At 42.3% G+C, this 24,849-nt stretch overlaps 2 protein-coding genes across 3 annotated transcripts in view; one reads left to right on the top strand and one right to left on the bottom strand.

Annotated features, from left to right (window-relative positions):
- Positions 1 to 10,982: 10,982 nt before the first annotated feature.
- LOC139929472 (sterile alpha motif domain-containing protein 12-like) lies at positions 10,983 to 18,713 on the bottom strand. 2 transcript variants are annotated; one of them, XM_071922373.2, is made up of 4 exons: positions 18,680 to 18,713; positions 14,520 to 14,666; positions 13,231 to 13,368; positions 10,983 to 12,998 (listed from the first exon to the last, which is right to left on the bottom strand). In XM_071922373.2, the coding sequence occupies exons 2-4, from the start codon at positions 14,638 to 14,640 to the stop codon at positions 12,982 to 12,984; spliced, it is 276 nt and encodes a 91-aa protein (XP_071778474.1). In that variant the 5' UTR covers positions 14,641 to 14,666; positions 18,680 to 18,713; the 3' UTR covers positions 10,983 to 12,981. The 2 variants fall into 2 exon arrangements, with proteins under 2 accessions (XP_071778474.1, XP_078145865.1); XM_078289739.1 differs by having other exon boundaries at positions 18,631 to 18,712.
- An 849-nt stretch (positions 18,714 to 19,562) lies between these two features.
- The window catches only part of scara5 (scavenger receptor class A, member 5 (putative)), a 76,487-nt gene continuing 71,200 nt past the window's right edge, over positions 19,563 to 24,849 (top strand). The window contains exon 1 of the mRNA XM_071922449.2: positions 19,563 to 19,612. The gene's annotated coding sequence lies outside the window, so the exon portion shown is untranslated. The remainder of the gene's footprint in view (positions 19,613 to 24,849) is intronic.

Below are 24,849 nucleotides of genomic sequence, written 5' to 3' on the forward strand. Positions count from 1 at the left end.
TTGTAACAAGGGACGGCAAAATGGACAGACACATGAAGCTAGTGCTGCCAGAAAAAGCATCGCTTGTCCTATTTGCAACTCACATTTACAGCTCCTCCTCAACAATCAACTGTATGACGATGGAATATAGTGCATGTAGATGGAATATAGTGTTTATTTCAACATTTCATGAAAAAGCACCTCTTTGTTATCTGGTGTTTGGGGACAGATGAAGGACAAGGAAAGCTTTCTATCACTGCTTCTTTGTTGACTCCTTTACTAATGAGGTAAGGTAATATAAATAGACCAACTTGTGTTTCATTGGTTAGAACATTTCTACCCTCAGTTTTTGAGTGAGGTATGGGTCACATGGGTCTTGAGTGATAATCTCTTATCCAGCCATATTTACAGTTTAGTGTGGCATCAGTCAGCGGCGGCAGTTTCACAGTCACAGGGAGCTGCGAGGTGAATGCATCAGGCTGCAGCGCAAATTGATTTTTTGTGTCACCACCACTCACTGACAGCGGGGGGCAGGAGGGATGTACAAGAACTCCCAACAAACATATTTGGGTCAATCGATAAGAGGGAGAGCTGCTAGGACTCAGGATGAAGAGAAGCAGGAATCCTCCCTGACCTCCTCTTCTCCCACTCTTTCCTTCCACTCTTGCCTCCCTCCTTCACTTTTTCTTACCCCAAGAGTCGTGACCTTTTGCCCAAGCTGGGAAATGTCAGAGGATGCTTGTAATGCTAGGACAGCTCACCGGGCAAAGATGGTTGGTTGCTATGGAGACAGTGTCACGACCTGAGTTCAATGAGACTTTTCCAGCTCAGCCAGAAGCCTTGGTCGGCGTTGTTTAACCCCTCAGTCCCTGTGTGCATGTGTGTGTGCATGTACAACAAGACCTGCCATAGTTCTAATGCCTATGATTCTTTATGCTCTAAAAACTTTAGAAATAAAATTCTCTGTGTCCACAGGTGGCGGATAGTGGGCAGTCCTTCAGATATGGAGGACAGTTACAAAATAAGCTGTGGGCCGTGTGGTGGTCTTCAGTCGAATAAGTAGTCTTGGACCAACAGCGGAGGTTTATCGAGGAGGGACTAGTTGAGTGGCTTCACTCCATCAAGTAAGACTGCTGCCTTCACTGCTCTAGGGGTCTTCAGGGAGCATCTACTCTCCTCAAGACAAGGCAAGGGGACACTGAGAGGCAAGGTCAATGGACCGAGATCTGGCAGCCCACTGAAACTCCACCTTCATCTGGTTGTCTAGAGTCCATCTCCTGATACTGCAATCTGGATTCAGAAGTCAAAATGCATGGACTAGGCTTCGCTGTCGAAAGCAGACTGCTGAGTGAGTGGCTTATGACTTGGTTCATTCCTCTTGCCATGGGTCAGTATGTGACCCTGATAAGTGCATATGCACCAGCCCTGGATGCTGAAGAAGGCTTCTCGACGCAGCTCTCCTCAAAGTCCCCCACACCGATAAACTTGTACCTCTGGGAGACTTCAGTGCCAGAGGTGGCACTGAACATGCTCTGGCTCGGGGTCATTGGGAAACACAACATAGGTAACATGAATAACAATGGCCTCTCGGACTCCTCTCCCACTGCTCTGAGCACAAATTGGCCATAACAATATTCCAAATGACAAATAAATACAAAGCATCATGGATGCAACCTCGGTCCAAGCACTGACATCTACTGGACTACATTATCACCATGCAGCACGATCAAAATGAAGTCTCCATCACACAAGCTAGGCATGGGGCAGAGTGCTGGACAGACCACTGGTTGATCTCAACATTTCAACACCCTCCTCAATCAAAACAACGCAACTGATCCCACTATCCTGCACCAATTCCCAAAGCTCCCACCTGTGCATGAGCTCGATTACCCACCCAGGTTCACAGAAGTCCTTGCAGTGATAAGAAGCCTCAAGGCTCTGAAGAAAGGTGGCTACCTTCTCACTAAAAGTCTCCACCAACTCCTGTCAATATGGGCACACAAAACTGTCCCACAAGTCTGGAAAGACTCACACATCATTACCTTCCATGAGTAAAAAGGTGACACAGCCATCTTTGGACACAGTGGTGGCATATCCATGCTCTCTGTGACAGGGAACATACTAACAAGTTATGGCTTCAGGAAGGACCAGTCCACCTCCAACTTGATCTTTGTCCCGCACCAAATGAAGGAGAAGGCCAGGGAGCAGAACAAAGACCTCTTCATCACTTTCATCGACCTGGCCAAGGCTTTCGATACCACTGACCACCAGGTCCTCTGGATCATCCTGGAAAAGTTTGGGGTACCACCAAGGTTTGATTGGTGTGATTGCCAATGCAACACAATCCCCCTCGTTTCCTGTGCAGGTAGGAGTGAAGCAGGGGTGTGTACTGGCTCCAATGATTTTCAACCTCTTCCTGACAGCAGTCATCCTCCTCTCCCACAAGTCCCTCAGCCTCGGCGATGGTGTCCAACTACAATTTAATCTGGACAGGAGCCTCTCCAACCTCTGCCACCTGCAAGCCATCACCAAGACCACTACCACATACAGTACGCTGATGACTGTGCCCTCCTGGCCCACACCCCTGCTGCAATGCAACACACCCTGGATGTTGTATGTGCAGCCTACCATGCCCTCAGCCTACAAGTCAACAACAGGTGTATTGTACTGTCTAATCAGTACAACAGGAATATTGTACTGGCTGTACAGGGATGTGTAGGCCCAAAGATCCAATGAAGACAAGATGCAAGGGGAGCTCACACTCACAAATGGAAGAAAAAACTTCTCAAATGGAGATTTCTCAATGGAAAGTTTCAATTTTTTTCAATTTAAAATTTTTATTCTACATTTGACCGATAAAGTGATGTGTCCTCAAGTGAACATACTTTGCATCTACTTGGGACAGAAGACACTGTGGCGTGGGGTGTGCCGTTGGGGCCAGACAGAATGAGGCAGAGTCAGGATGAGTGAAAAAAGTCTGCATGGGAGCATTTATTTTAACGCCAAAACAGTTTAGCAGGCTGGAGTGGTGTAACACTCGCCGCCATTGGACTCTGGAGCAGCGGAAACGCGTTCTCTGGAGTGATGAATCACACTTCACCATCTGGCAGTCTGGGTTTGGCAGATGCCAGGAGAATGCTACCTGCCCAAATGCATAGTGCCAACTGTAAAGTTTGGTGGAGGAGGAATAATGGTCTGGGGCTGTTTTTCTTGGTTCGAGCTAGGCCCCTTAGTTCCAGTGAAGGGACAAGCTAATACTACAGATATACAATTAAATTCTAGACGATTGTGTGCTTCCAACTTTGTGGCAACAGTTGTGAGTCCTGACCTCAACCCCATCAAACAGGTTTAGGATGAATTGGAACGTCGACTGGGAGCCAGGCCTAATCGCCCAACATCAGTGTCCGATCTCACTAATGCTCTTGTGGCTGAATGGAAGTAAATCCCCACAGCAATGTTCCAATATGTAGTGGAAATCCTTCCCAGAAGAGTGGAGGCTGTTATAGCAGCAAAGCGGGGACCAACTCCATATTAATGCCCATGATTTTGGAGATGGTAGCTGTGTGTTTGTGCAGAGGGTTGCATATCCCACCGTGCCACAAAAGGAGATTAGTTTAATTTTCCATAACAAGAGGATTAGAGAGGGAATTGTGTGTGTGTGTGTGTGTCTGTCTGTCTGTCTGTCTACATTCGTGTGTGTGTGTGTGTGTGTGGGTGTGTGTATGAGAGAGAGAGAGGGAGATGGAGGATCATGACTCTGACAAAATGTTGTCAATTTTTTCAAACTGTCAAAAACCAGCAAAGGGAATGAAATTGGAAAATCCACCAAAACAACAGTTCTCTAAAACACAGATACATTTTAAACCAAGCTTAGTATAGAGGTTGCATACTAAACTTATTTTGTTAATATTTTCATACTTTTCATTTGTTATATATTAGCATATATCTTGACATTTTTCTACATAATAGGTTCTAGTGTTGTAATTGTGGGTTGTGTTATGTTTAATGCCCCCATTTGCTTTATTCTTATTTACGTTCTATTTACTTTGCTGTATCCTGTTACTTTTTGCTGCTACAACGACTCAGACTTAAGTTTCATCTTATTTTATCTGAAGGTAGAAAAATGTATTCAAGAGTCACAGCAGTGTTACGCTCTGACTTACAATGGATTTGCCCATTTTGTACCTCTCAAAGCAAGCATTTGGTTAAATACAATTAGGGATTTCAAAATTGTGCAGGTAAAATGAACCCATATTATGTACTGCTGAAGTGCCTCTGGGCAAAGCACTGACACCTAAGCTTCTCACTGCAGACAATCCTGTGCATGAAAATATCTTGTCACGTCTACCACGCTGTCAACCATTTCTCTTGGTTGGAAGTACAAGCTAACAAATCAGCTTGGAGGTGACTGGTTTATCTACACACTACTTTTGTGAATATTTGCTCGGATACATAAATTCCCCCGCAGCTTCCTCATTAAGTATTTTCAGCCTTAACGGCTTGTGATGGAAACTGTAAATTCATGTTAAAATGAAGTGGCCATCTTGAAGTGTTGGCATTTCAATTATCCACAACACCCTACGCAGTATACTCTGTCATTCTGTCGACTTTAATGTTTCAATAGTCTGCACACACACACACACACACAAACATACATAACCATTTAGTGCAAATACACGCACATACACACAAATTTTTGATTTATAGCATAAGCTATGCTTCAGTGACTAACTAGTGTAAAATGTTCATGCAAAGCCAAATGAATGACATTCTCATACATTTTCAAGTGAGTCTGGGAAGAGGGGATAATTTAGTGGGTAATCCATTTGAAGAGCAAGCAGGCATTCAGGAAAGCATGAATCATGAAGCTGATGTTGACTGTAATGCACGATAATCTTGATCAGCATGATGCCTGTATCCATACTACTTATATTTCACATTTTGGGTGTATTTTCCTATCGTACATATAGCATTTGCATTCTTTTGTTCTTTGTCTTAGTATGTTCCACTGCAATTTTGCAGTCCTGCATACTTGCTGTAATTCATACTTTTTATTCATATATTTATACTCAACACGTTCTATTGTTGTAACTGTTGCTTTGTTTATTTGCTCTATTCATATTTCTATTGTTTCTTTGCTGTATCCTATTACTATTTGCTGCTGCACAACCCAGCTTCCCCATGGATCATTTAAGTTTCATCTATCTTTACTATACTATAGCTTTACTGTATGTTCATGAAAGACATAGCAGCACTGCAAATTTAATAATTTCAGTCATTTGAAATGTCATGTTTGGGTTTTTTTTTATTACATAGTATGCATTTATATTTAGTACCATGACTTGCATTTTGAGTGCAGTGGCAGAAAATGTAGCTTTGACTTTCATTTCTACTGACAAGAGGGAGATCCCAGTGGCACAAAACATTATCCAACTGCTCTATTGTTTGTGAACCCATACATGTCTATGATAGTCAACCCTCAAGAGAGTCAGAGGTAGGGGGCAGAAAAAAATAATCTAAACACATTCAAACTCATTTAAAGCCGTCAAGTGCCATGATTTGAAGTTTGCTGTCGACTCAGGTTGCTCCTGATTAACTTTTTCACACAGACAAGCACTTAGTGCAGTGATACATTTGAGTTTATGTTTTACAGCAAATACATTATTGCCATTTCAAAAAATAGTTATGTCCTGTCATGGTATTTTAAGTTGAGTTGTGATCACAAAATGTCTTCTGTGATAAAATTGTCTATTGTTTGTATCATTCCCTACACTTGACTACAGGTGTTTCCTTGTTGGTGACGTTAGAATTCAGGAAGTCAGAGAAATCTAACGTCACCAACGTCAAACCCCTGAGTCTATCGCTTTTCCCATAGGACCTGAATGCAGGATTAGCATTGGACTCTGATTTCTCCAACTTCCTGAATTCTGACATCAGCAACAAGGAAATACCTGTAGCCAGGTGTAGGAAATGATATATTCCATTCAAATAAAACCAACAAAATGAGCAATTTTCATCACATAAATCATTTGTGATCTCTTAAAATGTCATGGCAGAACATAATTACTTGCTGGATTTTTGGTTGTGATTGCGATGTTTGCTTTGCTGTAAAACCCGAACGCAAATGTATCATGTTCATGTGGAAAAAGTGTGAAAAAGCTGATCAGGAGCAACCAAAGTCCACAGAAAACTTAAATCATGGCGTCTTGACAGCTTCAAAAACATCCTTCAAACAAGTGTGAAAACTTCCAAGCCGTCGCTTCTAGCCATCAAGCCGCTGCGACTGCTATTCCCATGTGTGATCTGAACGCAGCATGAGCCCAACCTTCTCTCTCTCTCTCTCTCTCTCTCTGTCTACCACCTCCATCCCTCTCTCCCTTTTTCACTCCATCACTTCTGATACAGAGAAGATAAATCAAGTGCCATGGGTCCATTGACGTGGGGGGAAATAGATTGGCCGCTTTCAGAGAAAACTCATTTTCCCACTTCCAGGTAATAAAGTACACTATGTGGTTCTGTTTCTTTCTTCTTCTGTTTTTTTTTGGGCTGTAGCTGGAGGTTTGCCACCCCATCCTCCTCCCGTCGCCTGTCACTCGTTTGTCTTGACAAATGGGTGCGTTCGGCAGCAGACGGTCATTGTGAGTGGGCCAGCGCACACACACACACACACACACACACTTGCATACGCACACTCAGTCTGGGCTTTTATGCTAGAGGCACATGGTGCAGCCAGCTGAACAGGTACACTCTGCTAATAAACACAGCAGCAGCAGTGAATCTGCTTTTATTTTGCTGTCTGTAACGTCTCTATCTCGCTTTCTCTCTCCCTCTATAAACTCCTAACCAGAGGCGGAAAATTCACTAAAGCTTCACTGTGGCAAAGTCATGCATCTAATATCATTTACCACCAAAACTTCCAAATCTGCTGATAGAAATGGACTGGAAATGACAAGATATTATTTGGTCAATGTGAAATTTTTAGGTGTAGATCACCAAACTATCAGCTAATTTGTTTCAATGGCAGCAGCAAATAGTAATAGAATACATCAGGGAAAAAACATAAAATACATAAAAATAGAATATAGCCAATTGGGGTTATATAAACATATTCAGTTTCAACATGTTAAGTAGAATATCCATGGAAAGTATGGGAAAGTATGGGTGCTCTAACTATCGCTTTTCACCTCTACTGTATACCTCGCTTTTTCCCTTCTCCCCCTCTCTTCTTTTTCTTTTTATCTCTTTTTATCCATACATATCCGCCTCGACTTTCTTGGAAGGATTCACAAAATCTAGCGTCACAAAATGCTAGCAGCGCAGAAATTAGCGTTAGCCTTGGTTAGCTAGCTACAACACAGCTACAACAACAAAGCGGAAGTATAGGCTACGTCAGCCATGTTTGAGAGAAGATTCTAGTCATTACTTGGAATTAAAAATATCCCTATCATTTGAACACAAGTGTAAATACATTTGCCTTTGTGCATTCTGTGGCTCTACTCGACAACGGCAGCAAATAAAAGTGTGTGAAAGCAGATATTCGTCAGGCATTTTTATTTCCGCTGCACTGTAAGCTCTACAGTCGGTTACCTACAGGCTCCAGCGGGCTCACAGTGATTTTATAAGCAAGCACAGACTCAGGGAAAATGTAATAAATGTGACATGGTGTCTGGTTGCTCTCAAGTGACAGTTTGACTCTGGTACTGTAAAATGCTAGCATGCGCAGGCAAGCTTTCACACACACACACACACACACACACACATAGATATACGCACAAATGCAAACTCAACACTTACACTTATATACACATTCGTGGGCGTGCACACACACACACACTGTTGGGTATGTGTGCTGTAAAGCTGGATATGGTGTTCTAACGTGTCTGCCTGCTCTCACAGTGCAGTGGGAAATCGATGTGTCACTTTAATACACACACACATATGCACACATACAGAAAGGTGCATAGGTATAGACACTAATGCAAACTGTTAGTCATTGTACATGCACACTATATGCACATGTGGGCACGCACACACACATTCTCATACATATACTATTCATTTCTACAGTCCTTTTTGCAGGTGAACATTACTAGTACTACTAAGAAACATCAGTAATGTTATTTTACATTAACTGTTCATTAACTAATGTTAACTAATGCATTTACTAACATGAATTAAACATGAATAACATGAACAAATATTAGTTAATGTTAAATGCACATGAACAACTGCATTAATTAATGTTAATCATATGAACTAATGTGTTTACTAACATGAATTAAGCATGAACAGTGACATTAACAAAGATGAGTTCATATTAAATGCACAATAAACAACTTATGTGATTATTTGAAAAAACTTGATGTTAGCTAATGGTTGTGACTTATTCACAACCATTGTAACAACGGTAACACTTTACATTAAGTGTCCATTAGTTAACGAATGCTTAATGTAAAGTGTTACTGTTATTTATTTTCCCAGTAACGAATAGTCTAACAAAATTCAATTTCAATAATAATCTTACAGTTGCCATTTTTTTTTCTTGTTGAATTATCCCAAAACCCAATCCCACCCTTATCCTTACGATTCATTTTCAATGTAATTAGTCGTCATCTTCTCACACTAAGCTAGCTTGGATGAAAAAAAGCAGAGAAGTCAAAGTATTCCCACTGCTTTGATTTTACTGAGCAAAAGCATGGGACACTGAGCATCAACGCTGTTTGAGAGAAGGCAGAAACCGCCACTTTTTGGACTGGAATGGAAAAATAGTAGAAGAAATAATGGCTAATACGGACTTTTGAACCCAACACTGCTTTGGAGGGAAGCGAGGTTGAATAGAGGCAACCTTCCTTCCTGGCACCTCCACCTCCACCTCCCTTCTGAACTTCCGGTGAACTTCTCTCTTTCTCCTCTCTCTTGCCCAAAGATGGACCCATCTCGCGGCACGCCACTAACTCATTTCTCTGTCAGAGACTATTGATCTTTTTCTCGCAGCTATGAATAAATCACACGACAGTGACAAACACGCTGCTGCGGCTGGCAGGGACCGGAGGGCGGTGGGAGAGGAGAGACGGTTGTGGCTGGAGAAAGGCAGAGGGTAGAAAAGAACGGAGAAAAGTGACCGTGACTTCACCTTTGAGTGTCGACTGGGTCTGCTTGAAGCCCGGGCCAGGAGGTGCGATTTCGGGGTGACTTAGAGTGGTCCAGCGATGATGGTTTTTTTGTAGGCCAACGTGAAAGCTAGCTCCGCCATGGCTCGTCGGCCGCAGCCCCACTATAACTTCAATGGATTTTTGAATGTAGTTTTGGACTGATGCCAAAAATAACCTCTGTGTTTAACGCAGGCTTGTGATATTCATACATTTTGTTATATGAGATAATTTTGACAAATCAACACTGCTTTCATGAATTTTAAAGCATAATTGTAATCCATATTAGTAAAAAGCTAACGCTAGGCTAACCTGTGAGAGGTTGCATTCCTCCAACATCTAGCATGCTAGCAAATTCAAAAACCTACAATTTCAAAAACTAATATTGGAAAAAACTATAAATCATAAATCTATAATATAAATTGAAAAGAGTGCGAGTACTACAGTTCAGAGGCTTTATGGCGGACTATTCTGTGTAATGTGTTATTGTGCGCCAAACCCATTGTAGCTCAATTTCTAAGACAGTTAGCCATTTGTTAGCAACTTACTTTAAAGCGCATAAAACCTTAAAATTCACGAATGGGATGTTTAGTGGTATATTTTATCTCACAGAATCGTGAAACTGTCTTAAGCTTGTCTTAACCACACACCTTATTTTCAGGCTTTTAACCAAAACCCTGTGTTTCAAAGACAAGGGGACTGATTGGCTCATCATGTGGAACAAGTCCAGTCCTGTTTAAGCTGTCTGTTCCGTCCAATCATTAAAAACATTTGCAACCGTTTTTTTGGCATTTTGACTCCTAACGTAAATGTGAATGTGAGACAAATCGTATTTTCTGTATTTTGTATATATTTCCCGTTTCGGCTCCATCTTCGGGGGGGTCAGCGGTGAGTTTTTCATTGTCCTCCTTGCTCCCGTCAGCGAGGTGGAGATTTACATTTACGCTGAGTCAGCGCTTCCCCGACGCCCCGCCCCGCCAAATCAAATGTCACACCATCTCCTGGGGTATTAATCACTCACACACACACACACACACACACACACACACACACACACGGACATATACATTCAGGCACAGACACAAAAAGGAAAGGAGAGGAAATGGGAGGAAAGGTCACTTGGTAGGAGGGTTGGTATTCTGGAAATGTATACAATTGCAAACATCCACTCAGACACACACACCAGCTTCAAGTGTTATCAGCAACTCTCCATGAACATGTTGCTTCTTGCCCTGAACTGCACTATGCTCTTCCTCTTTATTCTCTCTGTGTATGTGTGTGTGCGTGTGGACAAGTCTGGAGGTTATTATGGGATAGTTTCAACAGAGCCTTGCCTTTCTCAGCGGATCAGAGATGTATGATAAGCACATTACTTGGCAGTTTTCCACTTAAATCCCTCCATCTCTGTCAGTTTGAAACAAGAGAAAGGAAATAGAAGTCAGCAGTTTCCCCCGTTTCTTATTTGTAATAAGCAGCACCTACTTCACCCTCATATCATAACCTCTTATACCTCATTTTAAACCTATTCAGCTGTCAGTCAAAAAGTACTTTACTATTATGATCGTTGGTTTCAGGAGTTTTAGTGCCCCATGGTGGTCTAAATGCTGTTTCAGAGGCTATTCCACCCTGACAACAATACAATTCTAGGGGAAACACTAAACACTTTTAAGATTTTTTTGCATGAACTCGGCAGTTTCCATCCAAAAATATCAGTATAGAGTTATGACATTTCCAATGACATGTGGCTTAAGCAGCAACATAATAGCAACCTTAAAGAGAAGTACAGAGAGGATTTCTCTGGCCGAGGGATGGACGATTTTAAAAAAAACAAAAAAAACAGCACACTCAGCAGAATTGTGATGCAAAAATAGCACTTTTTATTCATCTGACTTAGTAAATATTCAGAAACAAACTTGACCTTTTACAAAAATGCAATATTGCTGACCAATCCATACTAAAAGGAGGCCAAGACAATAAATACAATGTGCATGATACCGCATAACATTCATAGATATAAACTGTATATATTTTTTTTATCTAAAACGCCTCTGAATGCATTAGGACCGTTTGCTTTTACAATGAATGAAGTGATAGCCATTTAAAATATTTGTCCAAATCACATCATTGCAGATAAACAGCTTTGATGAATGAAAATCATAATGGAATAAAATCAAATGAGTTGCTGTGTGCATGTGTGTGTATTTAAAACCAATATACCACATTGAAGGGATTATCTGTAACTGTCGGATTCAGTATTCAGTCAGAAAATGATGCTGCAGTTTGTGGCCGATCAGTCATAAGCAACAAAAATAACACAGAAGATTAAAACCGACAACGGGATTATGAAATCAATTTCAGTCTGCGTGTTGGACAGAAAAGCAGAAAGAGACAAATTATATGACGAGAGAAAAAAAAGACAGCAAGAGAGACAGAGAGAAAAACAAAATGATGGGATACAAATCTGCTGTTTCCATTCTGCTTTTCTAATTTGATACATAATAATAAAAAAAAAATGCTTGGATGGAAACCCAGCTGCTCTGACTTTCGGTCTCTTTCTCTTTGTCCCTGTGTTTCTGCCCCTCCCTCCTAGTTTTTCTCTAGAGATCCATGTTAGCTATAGCCAAATTATGATGATTGACATGCAAATGAAATATCTGATAACCAAATCAGCCTATGACTCAGTACACAACCAAACAGTGGATGCAGGAAAAAAAATTCTATCGAGGACACAATTAACTACATTCACTTACTTACTGTTGCCTTGTTTTGGCTCATTTGCGTTTCATTTTCATTATTTGGTGCACACAATTTCATAATTTGGGTGAACAAATGAACATGTGCCCACAATTTAATAAAATGTGCGTAGGTCTTTTAAAGCGTTAACTGATTTCACCCACGCCATGATTGAGTCTACTCGATTGCACGGATATATTTCATTCAATTAGCCTGATATTTTGTTCAGTAAAGATTTATTTAGTTCAATTTATTTTAGTTGAAAACGGTTAATGGATAGAGATTTTTTTAATCAAGTTTTCCTTCAAGTATATCGGAATTGTGCAGTCAACATGTAGCGCTTGGTGCGGCTGCAATGCCTCTAAAGATAAACCAATTATATTATATTAACTGATTACATCTACAACATCTATATGTATTCACACATTCCCAATTCAAGCACACATTTTATGGCAGTGTATTGTGGGAAATGATGTTCTCTTTCACTGAGATCGCTGCCAGATAGTGAGCAGAGTGAGAAATGGGGGGGAGCAGGGAATAGGGAGAGATAAGCTGTGTTTCCATCCAACTGTCATGTGACTTTTGACAAACAATAAAATGAGAATTCAGGAAAAAGAAAACACATCACCAAAAAATTTATAGTACTTAAAGAAATGATTCGTATTGGGGAAGTCGTTGATGTTCTTTGGTGTCAGCTAATGATGGCCATGTGTCATGCTTACATCTGCAGCCAAAGACATGCACTTACATACAGTATATTCTAATGTACTGGCCTATAACAACCATGACTGGGACTTATACATGGGAGAAACAGCAGGGGTGACACTTCTGCAAATCTATCTAAAAAACTGCCATTTCCATTCAGCTTTTCCGATTCGATACATGATCATTTGCATAAAAATACTAGGATGGAAACCCGCCTATAGAGAAAGAAAAGGAGATATAGAGAGATGGACGGACGGGAGGGATCAGAAGAAGAAGAAGAACACCCGGACAAAACCAATCTCACCCGTCTGCACGGGTCAGTGATTTCACACGGGGAAATGGGATCCTTTCTCTCTCCTTCACACGGACGGATGGGAAGAAAACAGCATGCGGGGCTTCTCCTGAAGAGCTTCCGTTATGAAGAAAAGCATTCTGCAGTGGAAAAAAAGAAGAGAAGAACCAATGCATGCTAGTTGGCATGAGATATTCATCTGGGATTTAAGAAGAAGCAGCAGTTTTGCCTTTCCAGAGAACAATGCAACGCCAGATTTAAAAGGTGCTACATGCAGCATTTTAACATCAATACTGTAAATCATAACAGTGTGAAAATCAGTTCGCTTTTTTCCCTAAAATGGATATAAGTCTTGAGCAGAAGCCTTCTCACCAGAGTAGATGTCATTGAGGTTCTCCAGTTCATCCTGGACTCGGAGGAGGAGCAGGTCCTGCAGGATCTCCTGCTGCTCCTCGGCCTCCACCCCAAGACGCTCCAGGTGATGCTCCTTCATCCTCAGCAGTGCACGGCCTTGAAGAGAGGTGTGTGTATTTATGTGTGTGTGTGTAGAAACAGTTATGGATGGATGAGAAGGGAAAACAAGAACAGAGGGAAGTGCAGAGAGGTGAGGAATAATAAACAGTGTTTTCCCCTGGGATTTTTTTTCCAGCAGCGTATGTGTTTTGCAGGGGTTCTCAGGTTTACCTGTGACACGCACGCACGCGCACACACACACAGACACACACACACACACACACACACACACACACACACCTGTGTACTAAGACCAAAACATAAAGAACTGACTCCAAAAAGGATTTTAGTGGGATTTATTCTTATATTGACAACCAAGATGAAGTGAACAGTGTGAGCCCACTGCTGCAGCCCTGGAGGAGGCGGCCGCCTGCCAGTCGACACTCAGGGATCAAAAGCCCCTTATGCCCGCATGTGCGTCTGAATCTGAAGCTGAATCTGAATCAAGAACACTGAATTTGAATTGGGAAAACCCAATTTGAAGTTATAGTCAAAAGATACATTCACTAGTAATCACATTTGATTTCAAGCCATTCCAAATTTCAAATTGTTCCTTGCAAATTCAAGTTTTGAATTCATTGATTGAGCAAATTAATTTTTGTTCCGAATTCAACAGTTCAATATGACAAATTTTAATTTATGCAATTTAAATTCAGCCTCTGCCGGCGCTAATCTCTTTCCATACCTGCAGCATACAAAGACTGAGCAGTTTGACATCACATCTTTATCTAATGTATCTTGCATTATATTATCTTTTATTATGCTGTATTAATTACTATTGTATTGTCTTGTTTTAACACCATTTTTGCTTTGGCTACATTCTAAATTTGCAGTCGCCAATGTAAGGATTCTGAATTTGAAACAGGAGAAAAGTATTAACTATATGTGAGAGCTATAAATACTGATTTGTACTTCCTATATCCAGCGTGCATGAATCATTTATTACTGCTTACTTGAATTCATTCTTCGATTACTCATTCTTTTTTTTTCATCTTTATAAAGAAACAATACAGCCGCATACACAGAAATACCTGGTGTTGCAATGCACACACACACACACACACACACACAGTCATACAAGTGAAACAGATGTTTACTGTTCATCTGACATTCATGCCAATAAAGAGACTTGAATGCGTCACTTGTACCTGATATAGCATGTTCAATGACGGCCGTGTGGAGCGTGCTCAGTTGGGCTGGGTATTGTTCCTGCACCCAGTCCGACACCTCCTCCACCGACCAGAATGACACCCGCTTCGACAAGTCCATCACCCTGCAAGCTCATCAGCAGCACCCTGAAAAGCAAAGATCAGGATTTTGTAAGAGAATTCTGAAATATACATACAACACTATGAATTATTTACATTAGGCATGGGACGATAAATCTAAATTCAGTATATCGCGATACAAAAATGTGACAATATGTATCGTGGGGCAGAAAAATGAATCGCGATATTAGCTGCATTTTATTCTGCTGTAGTAATCACAAATGAGACGCTTGACCATCACAATTTCACAAGCTCTCCATCCAAATTATATTATTTGCACTTTGTACTGACATTTTTAAATTGTTGTTTACATTCTAGCAGCCAATGCCATCGCTAGAAAGATTTGTGGCTCAGAAACAACCATAATTCTGCACAGTCAGACTTTGTTGTCATTGAACTTTTATTTATTACATCGTATCGTGGCTGTATTGAATCATGAACCACATATCGCATATTGAATCATATCGTAAGATAAACATATCATTGCATCCCTAATTTACATATAACACCAAACTATCACATAAAGTAATAAAATGCATCACTTTTAGCCTCAGTTGTAGTACCAGCTTCCATGCTCTCCGTCCCGTGAGCTTCTTTCTAACGGGTATCATAGATAATCCCCACTTTCCCAGTCATATTTACCACTTTGTTGGGTTGTTCACTCACACTCAACCTGTGATTACGATATTTCCAACAGCACTTGAAGGCAGCATGAGTGTTGGTCAGGAGGCTGAGAGTGGGAATTTACCCCTCTGTCTGTACCGCTGTGTGCTTCAGTACATGAACGACTGGTTACTGAACATACACAAGTGTCGCTGTGGTGTTTTTTTTAATATTTAGTCTCCATCTTTGGTGCTCAGCGCTCATTGCTGTGGTGTTTCTGTACTGCTCTTCCCAGAGATCAGCTGTCAATCGAACAGTGTGGGCGGAGCTTGGATTTTCGGTCCATGAAGTTTGACTTTCTTTTCTTTGTCTGTTCAGCCATGGTGGCTACCACTGCTCATGCTAACTACCCAGTTCTTCTTCTTCTATTTATTCCAAACAAATCGGAAACGTAAAATGCATCACTTCCTGTGTGCCAGAGGATTTTTCCCAGGAAAGAGCTACCAGACACCAGCTGTTTAGAACAGACAATAAAAAAGCTTTCATGAAGTGGCTATAGGTTGAATCACTGTTGGGTTAGAGTAACTGGAGACAGAGAGTAGCAAAACGGACATTTACTTATATGAAAATGCCATGGATTATTACATACCACCAACCACTGTTTCTACAGATTTTAGTGTGTTGATGAAGAAGTTTGACCAGACCAAAATGAAGCTGAGAAATAAAACTGCCATTGATCTGAGTGTGCACTTTGTGAAGTTTTGCCCCCGGCACATATAGCTAAGAATGTTGTCGTCTGTGGTAGATCCTCAGCATTAGAGGTGTAAAGTGAGGGAAAATGACATTTTATCTGTCCACCATCCCCCTTGTTATTTCACTCTTTACTTGCTCGGTATAAACCTATTTTCCGGTGATTAATTCTACAACCTCCTGAACATTATGAGAAATAGCCGAGGGATTCCTCTGAGCCGAGCGTTACAGCAAGGTGACATTAACCAACTCAAAAACGCAGAGGCCAAAAAAAGTTTGAAAATAGTTGCTTCTATGCCTCCGGTCCATTTGGCTTTCCTCCCAGCCAAATCCTCTTGGGCTGCATCGCTATAGGGCGAAAACTGCTAAACTGTTGATGTGACCTTTTCAGCGGGCCAGAGTCTTGTTATTGGGTTATAAATATAGGAATGTAATTTCCTGTGTTAATTAAGGGGGGGTTGTGATTGGCCGGGGCAGTAAACGAGGCCCCAGTGGAGTAATTGACATACACAGAGCGGAGACCTTTACACCGGGGCAAAGAGAAGAGATGGAGGGAAAGTTCCCTTCAGAGTCGGGGGGGAATTGAGGGTAAAGAAAATCTCACTGTGATTTTGGTCTATAACATTACGCCTTAGGACAGTGTTTGTTAAACTACGGCTCAAGACCCAAACGGGGCCCCGATGGGTCTGTTTCTGGTGGGGACAAAAGCAGGGTGGGAAATTAACTAAACTAACTTCAACCAGATTAATAGGCTAGAATTCATGGATTCCTTCAAGTACGTTGGCAATGATGGAATGCTTCAAGCAGATAATACACACAAAAAGAGGCAATATGACAAAAAGAGGCTGCTTAAATCTAACATTTGGCCTCAGTGTCTCCTTCGCTTCCCACAACACACCACCTCTCTTAGTATCTGTGTCTGCTGGCCTCTTAACTCCAACAATATGCTTCCAGTTTGACAGTCTTTTCTAGCCTCAGGGTAGACAAGCTAAACTGAACGTAGTGGGTGGCGAGGCTGCCCTATTTTGTGTTTTCCTTGGTAACGAGATTTCATATCAAAACGACGTTGTTAAGTACGGTGCCCTGTAGGGGTCATGGGAAGAAAAATGCCATATTGGACACAACAGAGGGCAATGCCTGATGCCCGAATGTCACTGTGGGAGCTTCATAAAGGGGCTTTGTTCACCCGGTCGCCGCTGTGGCTGGTGGAGCGAACACTTACCAGCCACAGCATAGAATCACCTGCGTTTGGCAGGTGTTCATTTCCCACCCTGCTCACAAGAAGCTCATTCATTAGACAGAGTTTTGGTAACCTGTTATCTCGCCAGGGGTGGGGTGAGGATTCCAGCTAACTTCAGCTATAAGCATGATGGATTTGTCTGTGCTCTTTGCTGTAATTGGCCCTCTCCTCTCGGAAATAGCTGAATATGGGCATCTTGTAGAGAAAAAAACTTCTGTTTTAAGGTTGTTTCCTTGGTTCAGATTATGTTCTCATTCCTAACAAACTGCACTGCAGTGCTCTTGGAAGAGGACCAAGCACAAAAGGCCAGCAGAGTTCAAACAGCATTGTTCTCACCTGGCCAAACAGACCGAACTACAGGAGTAAACAGCTGGGGTGAACACGCCCTGAGATCAATTTCTCTCTGGAAATTGATCTAGGAGCCCTGACCAAGTCCCCTTGACCATTTTATCCATTCTAATTCAGCGGCACCCCAGTCTGAGAGTGTGTGATACACACTGATCATGGTGCTCTTATGCTGCATTCACATCATATGGGAATACCCATTATTTATTAAACATGAATGCAGCATTACCCAAATCCATTACACCCCTCTCACCTCCCTTAAACTCTAGGAGGTCAAGAGATATCCTTCATTAATCTAACGGTGCAATCCTACCACCTTGTGGCACCTTGCAGCAGTACATCGCTCATCTCTGGCTCAAGGAACTTGAATGAAGTTAAATTGAAGATATAAGTTCTGCGTGACAGGTTTTACTTTATAAATAACGGATTCACAAAGGCAACAGTTCTCTGATATGTAGCTTTTCCTCTATTTAGCATGCAACCAAGCCACGATATGTGCCGTTCTCTCTCGCATGGGGACAGGCTCACACCTAACTTGCCCATGACTTTAAGGCCTTTTGTGACTCATTGGGTTCTTCCATTAAAATAGACACATGGTATCCAAGTAGTAGCACTTTATCTCAATAAAATCTCAACTCTTATATTGGTTCACTTCACACTGCCCGCTGCCTTCCTCCACTGTGTATTTTGTTGGCGGTACTGTGGGAAACATACGAACCGGTTGTAAAAGTAGACATGTTACCGAAAAAAGTACTGTTTTGTGTATTATATGTATGCCGAATTGAAGAGTGGCTCATAAAAACTCTTTGGTCACGTTCTCCCAGGTATGTACCGCCGGTAAGCAAAGCCATATGAAATTGCCAGAATTTTGAATAGAGATTGGTGTACAGCTCTCTCCACACGGGGGCTAGCAGTTGCACAACGATGAAAATTCCTTCAACGCCAGGTTAAATTAACAAAAACATTCAGAATAGATTGGTCGTATGGAAACCTCCATCATCTAATACCAACTTTTTTACTCCATGTTTTCATACAATGACAAGATGTATTTACCTCGAACGCGGGCCCGTTTGTTATTAATAATGGCGATCCTTCTCTTTACCTGTGCAGTGTGCAGCCCTTCCCTTGGCTCCGCCTGACACGGATGCGCGCTCTCGACACATCCTCCCGGAGCCCCGCTGCACAGCTGCTTACGATGCCTTCAGGTGCTGTCTGAAATATCGTAATTATAACATGAGCTTACATGATGAACGCTGGGAAAGTGGGAATTCTGATTATCAAATCCAAGAACGCCAGTGCAACACAAAGTAGCTCTGTGCCGAATAATTTCTAAAATAAAACCCAAGCCACCGATAAACTACATTAAACTACAAAAAACACTTGAATGCGTGAGTTGTATTTGAGACGCCTTACCTCGATTGAGAAATTTACGAGGAGCATTTTAAGGCACCATTACTGCTTTTACACCTGGTTTGCAACTCCTTATTAAAGTTTGTTTTCCCTTTGGCTCACAGTAATTCTTGTTTTTTGTTTTTATCGAACTTAAACCCACCATCCCCCGTTTTGTTTGTTTTCTTCCTCAGTGTTTATAAAACTTTGAAATTAGACAGCTGCTTCTCTGTCATACACAGCCTGGTTCGGTCCACTTCCAATTAGCATGTTTTGCTAGCTCCGTACACCCAGCAGAGGGCGCGAGCGTACCGACGGGCAAGTAGAGGAAGAGTCTCTCCACCGGCAACATAACGGGACAGTAGGCTGAGAAACTTCAGCTGGAGTTTGAGAGTTGTGATGGTCACATGGTGTTGTGGGTATAATAGTCCAAATGTGTGAGGTTGTTCTCCACTACAGAGCTGCAGCAGTGAGAGAGGCTGTTACCTCGCCGACCTGTTGACTGCAGTTTCATGCCACTTTGACTTTGACAGCTGACGGACTTGAACGAGGGGAGTTTGGAGTTAGGGACGAAGACGCAACTGTTTGAGAGAAATTATGAGAAACTTGGACCTGTAATTAATATTTCCAGTTGACAGCTGACAAGGTGAGAGACGAGGAGCCTTTTGCTACTTGCTGCATCTGAGTTTGGTGTTTACCAGTATATTAACATTAGCCTGGCGAGGTAGGCTAATTTAAACATCCCTAGCTTAGCCTACTTGAAATAATTCAAGACCAATGTTCTCTCTAAACTGATAATTTGGTGACCTATGTCTAATAATTTATCACATAGACCAGATAATAATATCTTGTCAGTCATCAGTCTTTCCTGTCCCTAAAATATTAGTCTGTTTATCAGCAGGTTTGGAAGTTTTGGTGCAAATAACATTTGATGTAAGGACATTGCCATAGCTTAGGGTTTAATGAATTGATGCGTTGTGTTGGGTGTTAACAGGTGAACATTTGGTTTGCACCTGAAAAAATCACAGCACCAAACTAGCACCGGATTTATTGGTGGATTCATTATGTGTGTCCAATATATACATTTTATGGCGGTGACTTGGTTGACATCTGTTAAAATCTATTGCAATTAGGCTGGGAGGCAACAGTTTAACAGCTGACACATTGCTATGTTGTACAGTGTAACACTGACCTGTAGCCTACAAAGGACAGGAAATGTTCTTTTAATGGACTTCATCCGCCGACACCGTTGCTTTATGTTTCAGCGCTCATGGATGAACTATCTCCGCCTTTAATGAACCGGGAAATAGGTTAATGTGGCCCATGGATGAGCGAGCAAGGGACGCCTGCCTATAGAGAGAGATGCTGCCTTCAGGTGCTCCTAGTAAGCCCGTACTTCTGAGATTACAAGTGGTAAAACGATTTATCGGCGGTTTCGAGTGCTCTGCTCGAAGGTGGGAAATCACAAAACGGACTCTGTAACAAAGTAGTTGTTTTTGGTGGCGTTTTATCAGCACAGTGCTACAATGTACAGCAACGACAAAATGAAGAGGAGAAAATATGCACCAGGCATGTAGCCTAATCGGTGTTTCTGTTATTAAATAGGCTACTCTCCACCGCCTCACGTCACCAGATCTCGACAGACTCGGGTATCATGGGAAATCCCCCACTTTCCCAGTGTATTTACCACTCTGTCTGATCGTTCATGTTTGCTCAAAAGGTAATTGTCATATTTCCGATAGTACTCGAAGGCAGCAAGAGACCACACGCGCTGGGCCCCGTTGACCCCGCGCACACCGCAGAAAAAAAGGCCGCTCAGCTGGGGGGGAATCTCGCGGCGCGACGACGCATGACGAGATAATTGTTTTCTCTCTTTATGAATGAGTCTCTCTCTCTCTCTCTCTCTCTCTCTCTCTCTCTCTCTCTCTCTCTCTGTCTTTCTCTCTGTCATCAGTTCATTAAATTGTCTCTGTCTCTATCTGACTTTCTCTCCCCCTCTATAGACTCCTAGCCATGGGCATCAGTACATTAAACCCTAATCTATGGTAAAGTCCCTGCATCAAATAACAAAAACCTGCTTATATCCACCACATTTCTGGGGACAAAGTGGATTAACGACTGATGACTGACAAGATATTATTGGTCAATGTGATAAATTATTAGACAAAGGTCATTGGTCCTGAATGCTCCCTGATTCATTTTTTGGGGCGATGGCTTCCAAATAGATTTCTACAAATTTTGACTACAGACATTGTTGGTTGAAGGCTTCCATTGGCTTTCTCCAAACATAAACCCATCTGGATGAAGGAAAGAGGCTAAAAGACTCATCAGACCACATTATGTTTTTACATTGCTCAGAGCTCCAGGTTTTGTGCTCCTTACACCAGGTTATGCATCTTTGCGCAATGGCCGAAGATACAAGCGGTTTCAGAGTGGCAGCTCTGCCGTAAATACCAGCTTTGTGAAACTCATGATGTACAGTTGTTTTTGTTTCCCTTGCCACCTTAAATTATTTTGTAGTTTTTGTGACTGGTGCACCTGCAATTCAGGCAGCATCTCTTTAGCCTCTTTAGAGATAGTGAAAGCAGACAGAGGCTGTCGGCTACTTTGCTTTCCCACCGTCCTCTGAGTGACAGAGACCAGCCGAGTGTGTGATGGATTAGTTATATCACACAACACACAGGGCTTAAAGAGCTCCCTATTGAAATAAGGAGATAGCTCACTCACGCACACACACACACACACACACACACGCACACAGTCACATACACAAACGCATATGCAGGGGGCTGAGGAGTCTCCTAGCAGCCCTAATGGTTCCTGCCTAGCTTCAGTCTAAATGTCAACCTGACCCCCCCACCCTTCCTGTAATGAGAAAGTCCAGACTGAGCGCTTTTTAACGACTTTGTCAAACACTCACAGATCTGCCGCCAGGGCTTGTGAGTTTCACACCCGCTAACTCCTGACTGCGGCAGATTTAATTTTATCCCTCAACATCATCTGCGTCTGAAAACGGCCCTTCTATCATGAATCCTACCTATTTGTTCTGCGCTGTGTTCCCATTCACTTTATTCACACAGCGGCCATATTCGATTTACATCGTGTTCGGGCTGGGAAACCCTACCTCAAAGACAGTGAAGCAAATGGAAAAAGAGGCAAACGTTAGTTTTTGGACAAAAAATTTAAACTATACAACCAAAATGGTGGCCAGCGCAGTATGTTTTGGGCACTCCTTGCTGGTCTACCAGTATCAGTGTTCTTATTTACCACCTTAAAACCAGCATCAGACCATCTCTGCCCAGCTGAGACCAGCAAAAGGCCAGCAGTGCCCCTCAAAAACCAGCTCAGACCATCAACTAGCTTCAGCTGGTCTAGGCTGGTTTTTCAACAGGGATTTGTGTTAGCTAATGCGTGGTGACTTTGGCTGGTTAACATGGCTTTTGTTAAAACTAGTTAAAGGCCAAAACCTACACAATTCAACCTAGTTGGTTTTGGAGATGCATCTTAACATTAACAGCAAGACGTCGCTGACTGCTAACATTAGCTAATGTTGGATAAACATGGATGTTTCATCATTGTAGTCTTTGGTTTGGACATTCGTGGACGATATCCAAGGATACTTTTGGCTTTTCTATTTTAAATCTTTCAGACCAGTCATGCTTGCCTCTGTTTCCATCTGCTTTGCTGCTTTCCAGGTATGGGTTCCCTACCTGAGTATAGATGAGTTTCTGAGCAACGTCACATAAAGTGTGCGCGCGCATCTCAGGGGCAGAAAGGCTACCGTTTAAACGTTAGTTAGTTAGTAATCTGAGTTCCCAGAAGCGATAGCAAAGATTTTAGTTTAGTAAGTGGCCATATCTTTTAACATAATGCCTCACAGCTGCTAGTCGCAGTTGCACCCTAGACTGGAAAGAATAAAAGCAACCCCCGAAATCAACAGTTACAGTAGAGTCCAGCTGCAGCCCCGGAGAAGCCCCTGGCCTGGCAGCATACTCACCCTAACCCCTATTCCTAACTTCGCCTTGCCTAGCCAGGGGCTTCTCCGGGTCTGCAGCTGGGTGCTATTGAAGTAGCACCCAGCCATGTTGTCCGTTTGTTTGTTGTTATCAGTGCGAAAATGACAGCCAAGTTGCTATAGCTCTGATGGCTTTTCTGCCCCTAAGCTGTGCGCGCAGCCTCAACATAAATCAAATACGGCCGTCATGTGAATAAATAATGCGCGTGTGTACCACGTAAACACGACGTCCTGGGTTCGAATTCGGCCTGGGACCTTTGTCACATGTCATCACAATGTCAAGAAGCCCCCCCCCCAAAAAAAATGGTGTTGGTGAAACAGCAAGCGGTGGCGGTAATGACAAATGTTTTGCCGCAAGAAGCCCCAGAAAGTGGAGTCTGTTATTGGATCCCAACGGATTTCGGAACTTTGTCATGCTTTCTTTTTGAGTTGGACGTGTTTCGTTTTGAACTTTGTTAGCCTAGGACTCCGTGGATCGGCTGTCCTTGACTTTGTCACACTGAACAAATAAAGACTGCAGACCATCGTTCACGACAAAAGGTTTTTCCCAGACGTCTGGGACAGCATTAAGATGGACAAAATCGCACAGTCTGCAAACAGCTTTAGAGAAAGACAGACAAGCGGACCTAACACAGAAACACAGACAGGCAGAGAGGAGTAGAGGAGCAGTCTGAGGCAGAGAGACTCAGGCAGGCACCAACACCAAACAAATCACATAACACTACTACAGAGACAACCATAATCCTCTGATCACAAGGATTTCCTTCTTTTTGTTTAACTTGGATACAACTGCGTGTGTGTGTGTGTGTGTGTGTGTGTTAGGTGGCTGGGTGGCCTACTGGATGGAGACAGTGTCCTGTAACTGGGAGGTTCAATCAGCCATGTGTCTTTGAATAAGACACTGAACTCTTTATCTCACTCATTGTAACTCTGGATAAGAGTGTCAGCTTTTATCCAGAGCAAGGTCTGACGTGTGTGTGTTTGTGCGTGTGTGTGTGTGTGTGTGTGTGTGTGTGTGTGTGTGCGCGTGCGTGCGTGCGGGTATGTGTGTGCATGCGTGTGCGTGTACTACACTACTGTAGCTCGAGGAATACAAAGGAGATAGTCAGAGCTCTCATAGCTGGTCAATATGATTTACAGCACTAGAGGGCAGCAATGCAAACATGTATACGCACACACACACTTACACACACACATACACACACACACACACATAGGAGACTCCTACACTCCTTACTACTCTCCATGTGTTTCAGTCATGAATGATTATAATGCTATGATTATAATGTCCATAAATTAAACACCATGATCCTTTCTCAGCTATTTGTTTTAGAGGTAAAGATTCAGAGCTGGTTGTTATTTGGTGAGATATGTCACTCCTCTATACCTGTACACTACCAATCTACATCAGTTTACAAATCATTTTGGCTGTTCTTCAGTATAGTAGTAACTAACGAATGATGTAAAAGTTGTATTACTGTGAACATTTACTTTAGCCATGAATCTTTGCACGCTAGCTGCAAATTTTCACACAACTCCCACAATCCTCCTCTTGTATTCAGAAACAGCTACACGACGTCGCCACAAATGTGCCATCTGTGCTTGTTGGATTTCATTAAAAAAGTACCAGTGTAATTGTCAAAGTAAGCTGTAAAAGGTTATCTGTTTCGCTGGATCTCCACAGTCTCCACACTCAGTTCTGGATACACCTGAATGTTCCAAAGACAAGTGCGTTGACAGAAAGTCAGCAACTGAGAGGAAGAAGCTCCCCCACTTGCAATTAAAATAGGTTTTATTGGGAACGGCGTGTTGGTACAAAGACCTTCATCAGGTTATCTTATCTAAACGTTCCTATTAAACCCTATTTT

The sequence above is a fragment of the Centroberyx gerrardi genome, chromosome 18 (genome assembly GCF_048128805.1).
Source record: "Centroberyx gerrardi isolate f3 chromosome 18, fCenGer3.hap1.cur.20231027, whole genome shotgun sequence".
NCBI lineage: Eukaryota > Metazoa > Chordata > Actinopteri > Beryciformes > Berycidae > Centroberyx > Centroberyx gerrardi.

Coding starts and splice junctions, on each gene's coding strand:
- LOC139929472 (XM_071922373.2), bottom strand. CDS start 14,640: ATGGACTTGTCGAAGCGGGTGTCATTCTGGTCGGTGGAGGAGGTGTCG. Junction 13,369..14,519: donor CATTGAACATGCTATATCAG/GTACAAGTGACG, acceptor CCTCTCTTCAAG/GCCGTGCACTGCTGAGGATG.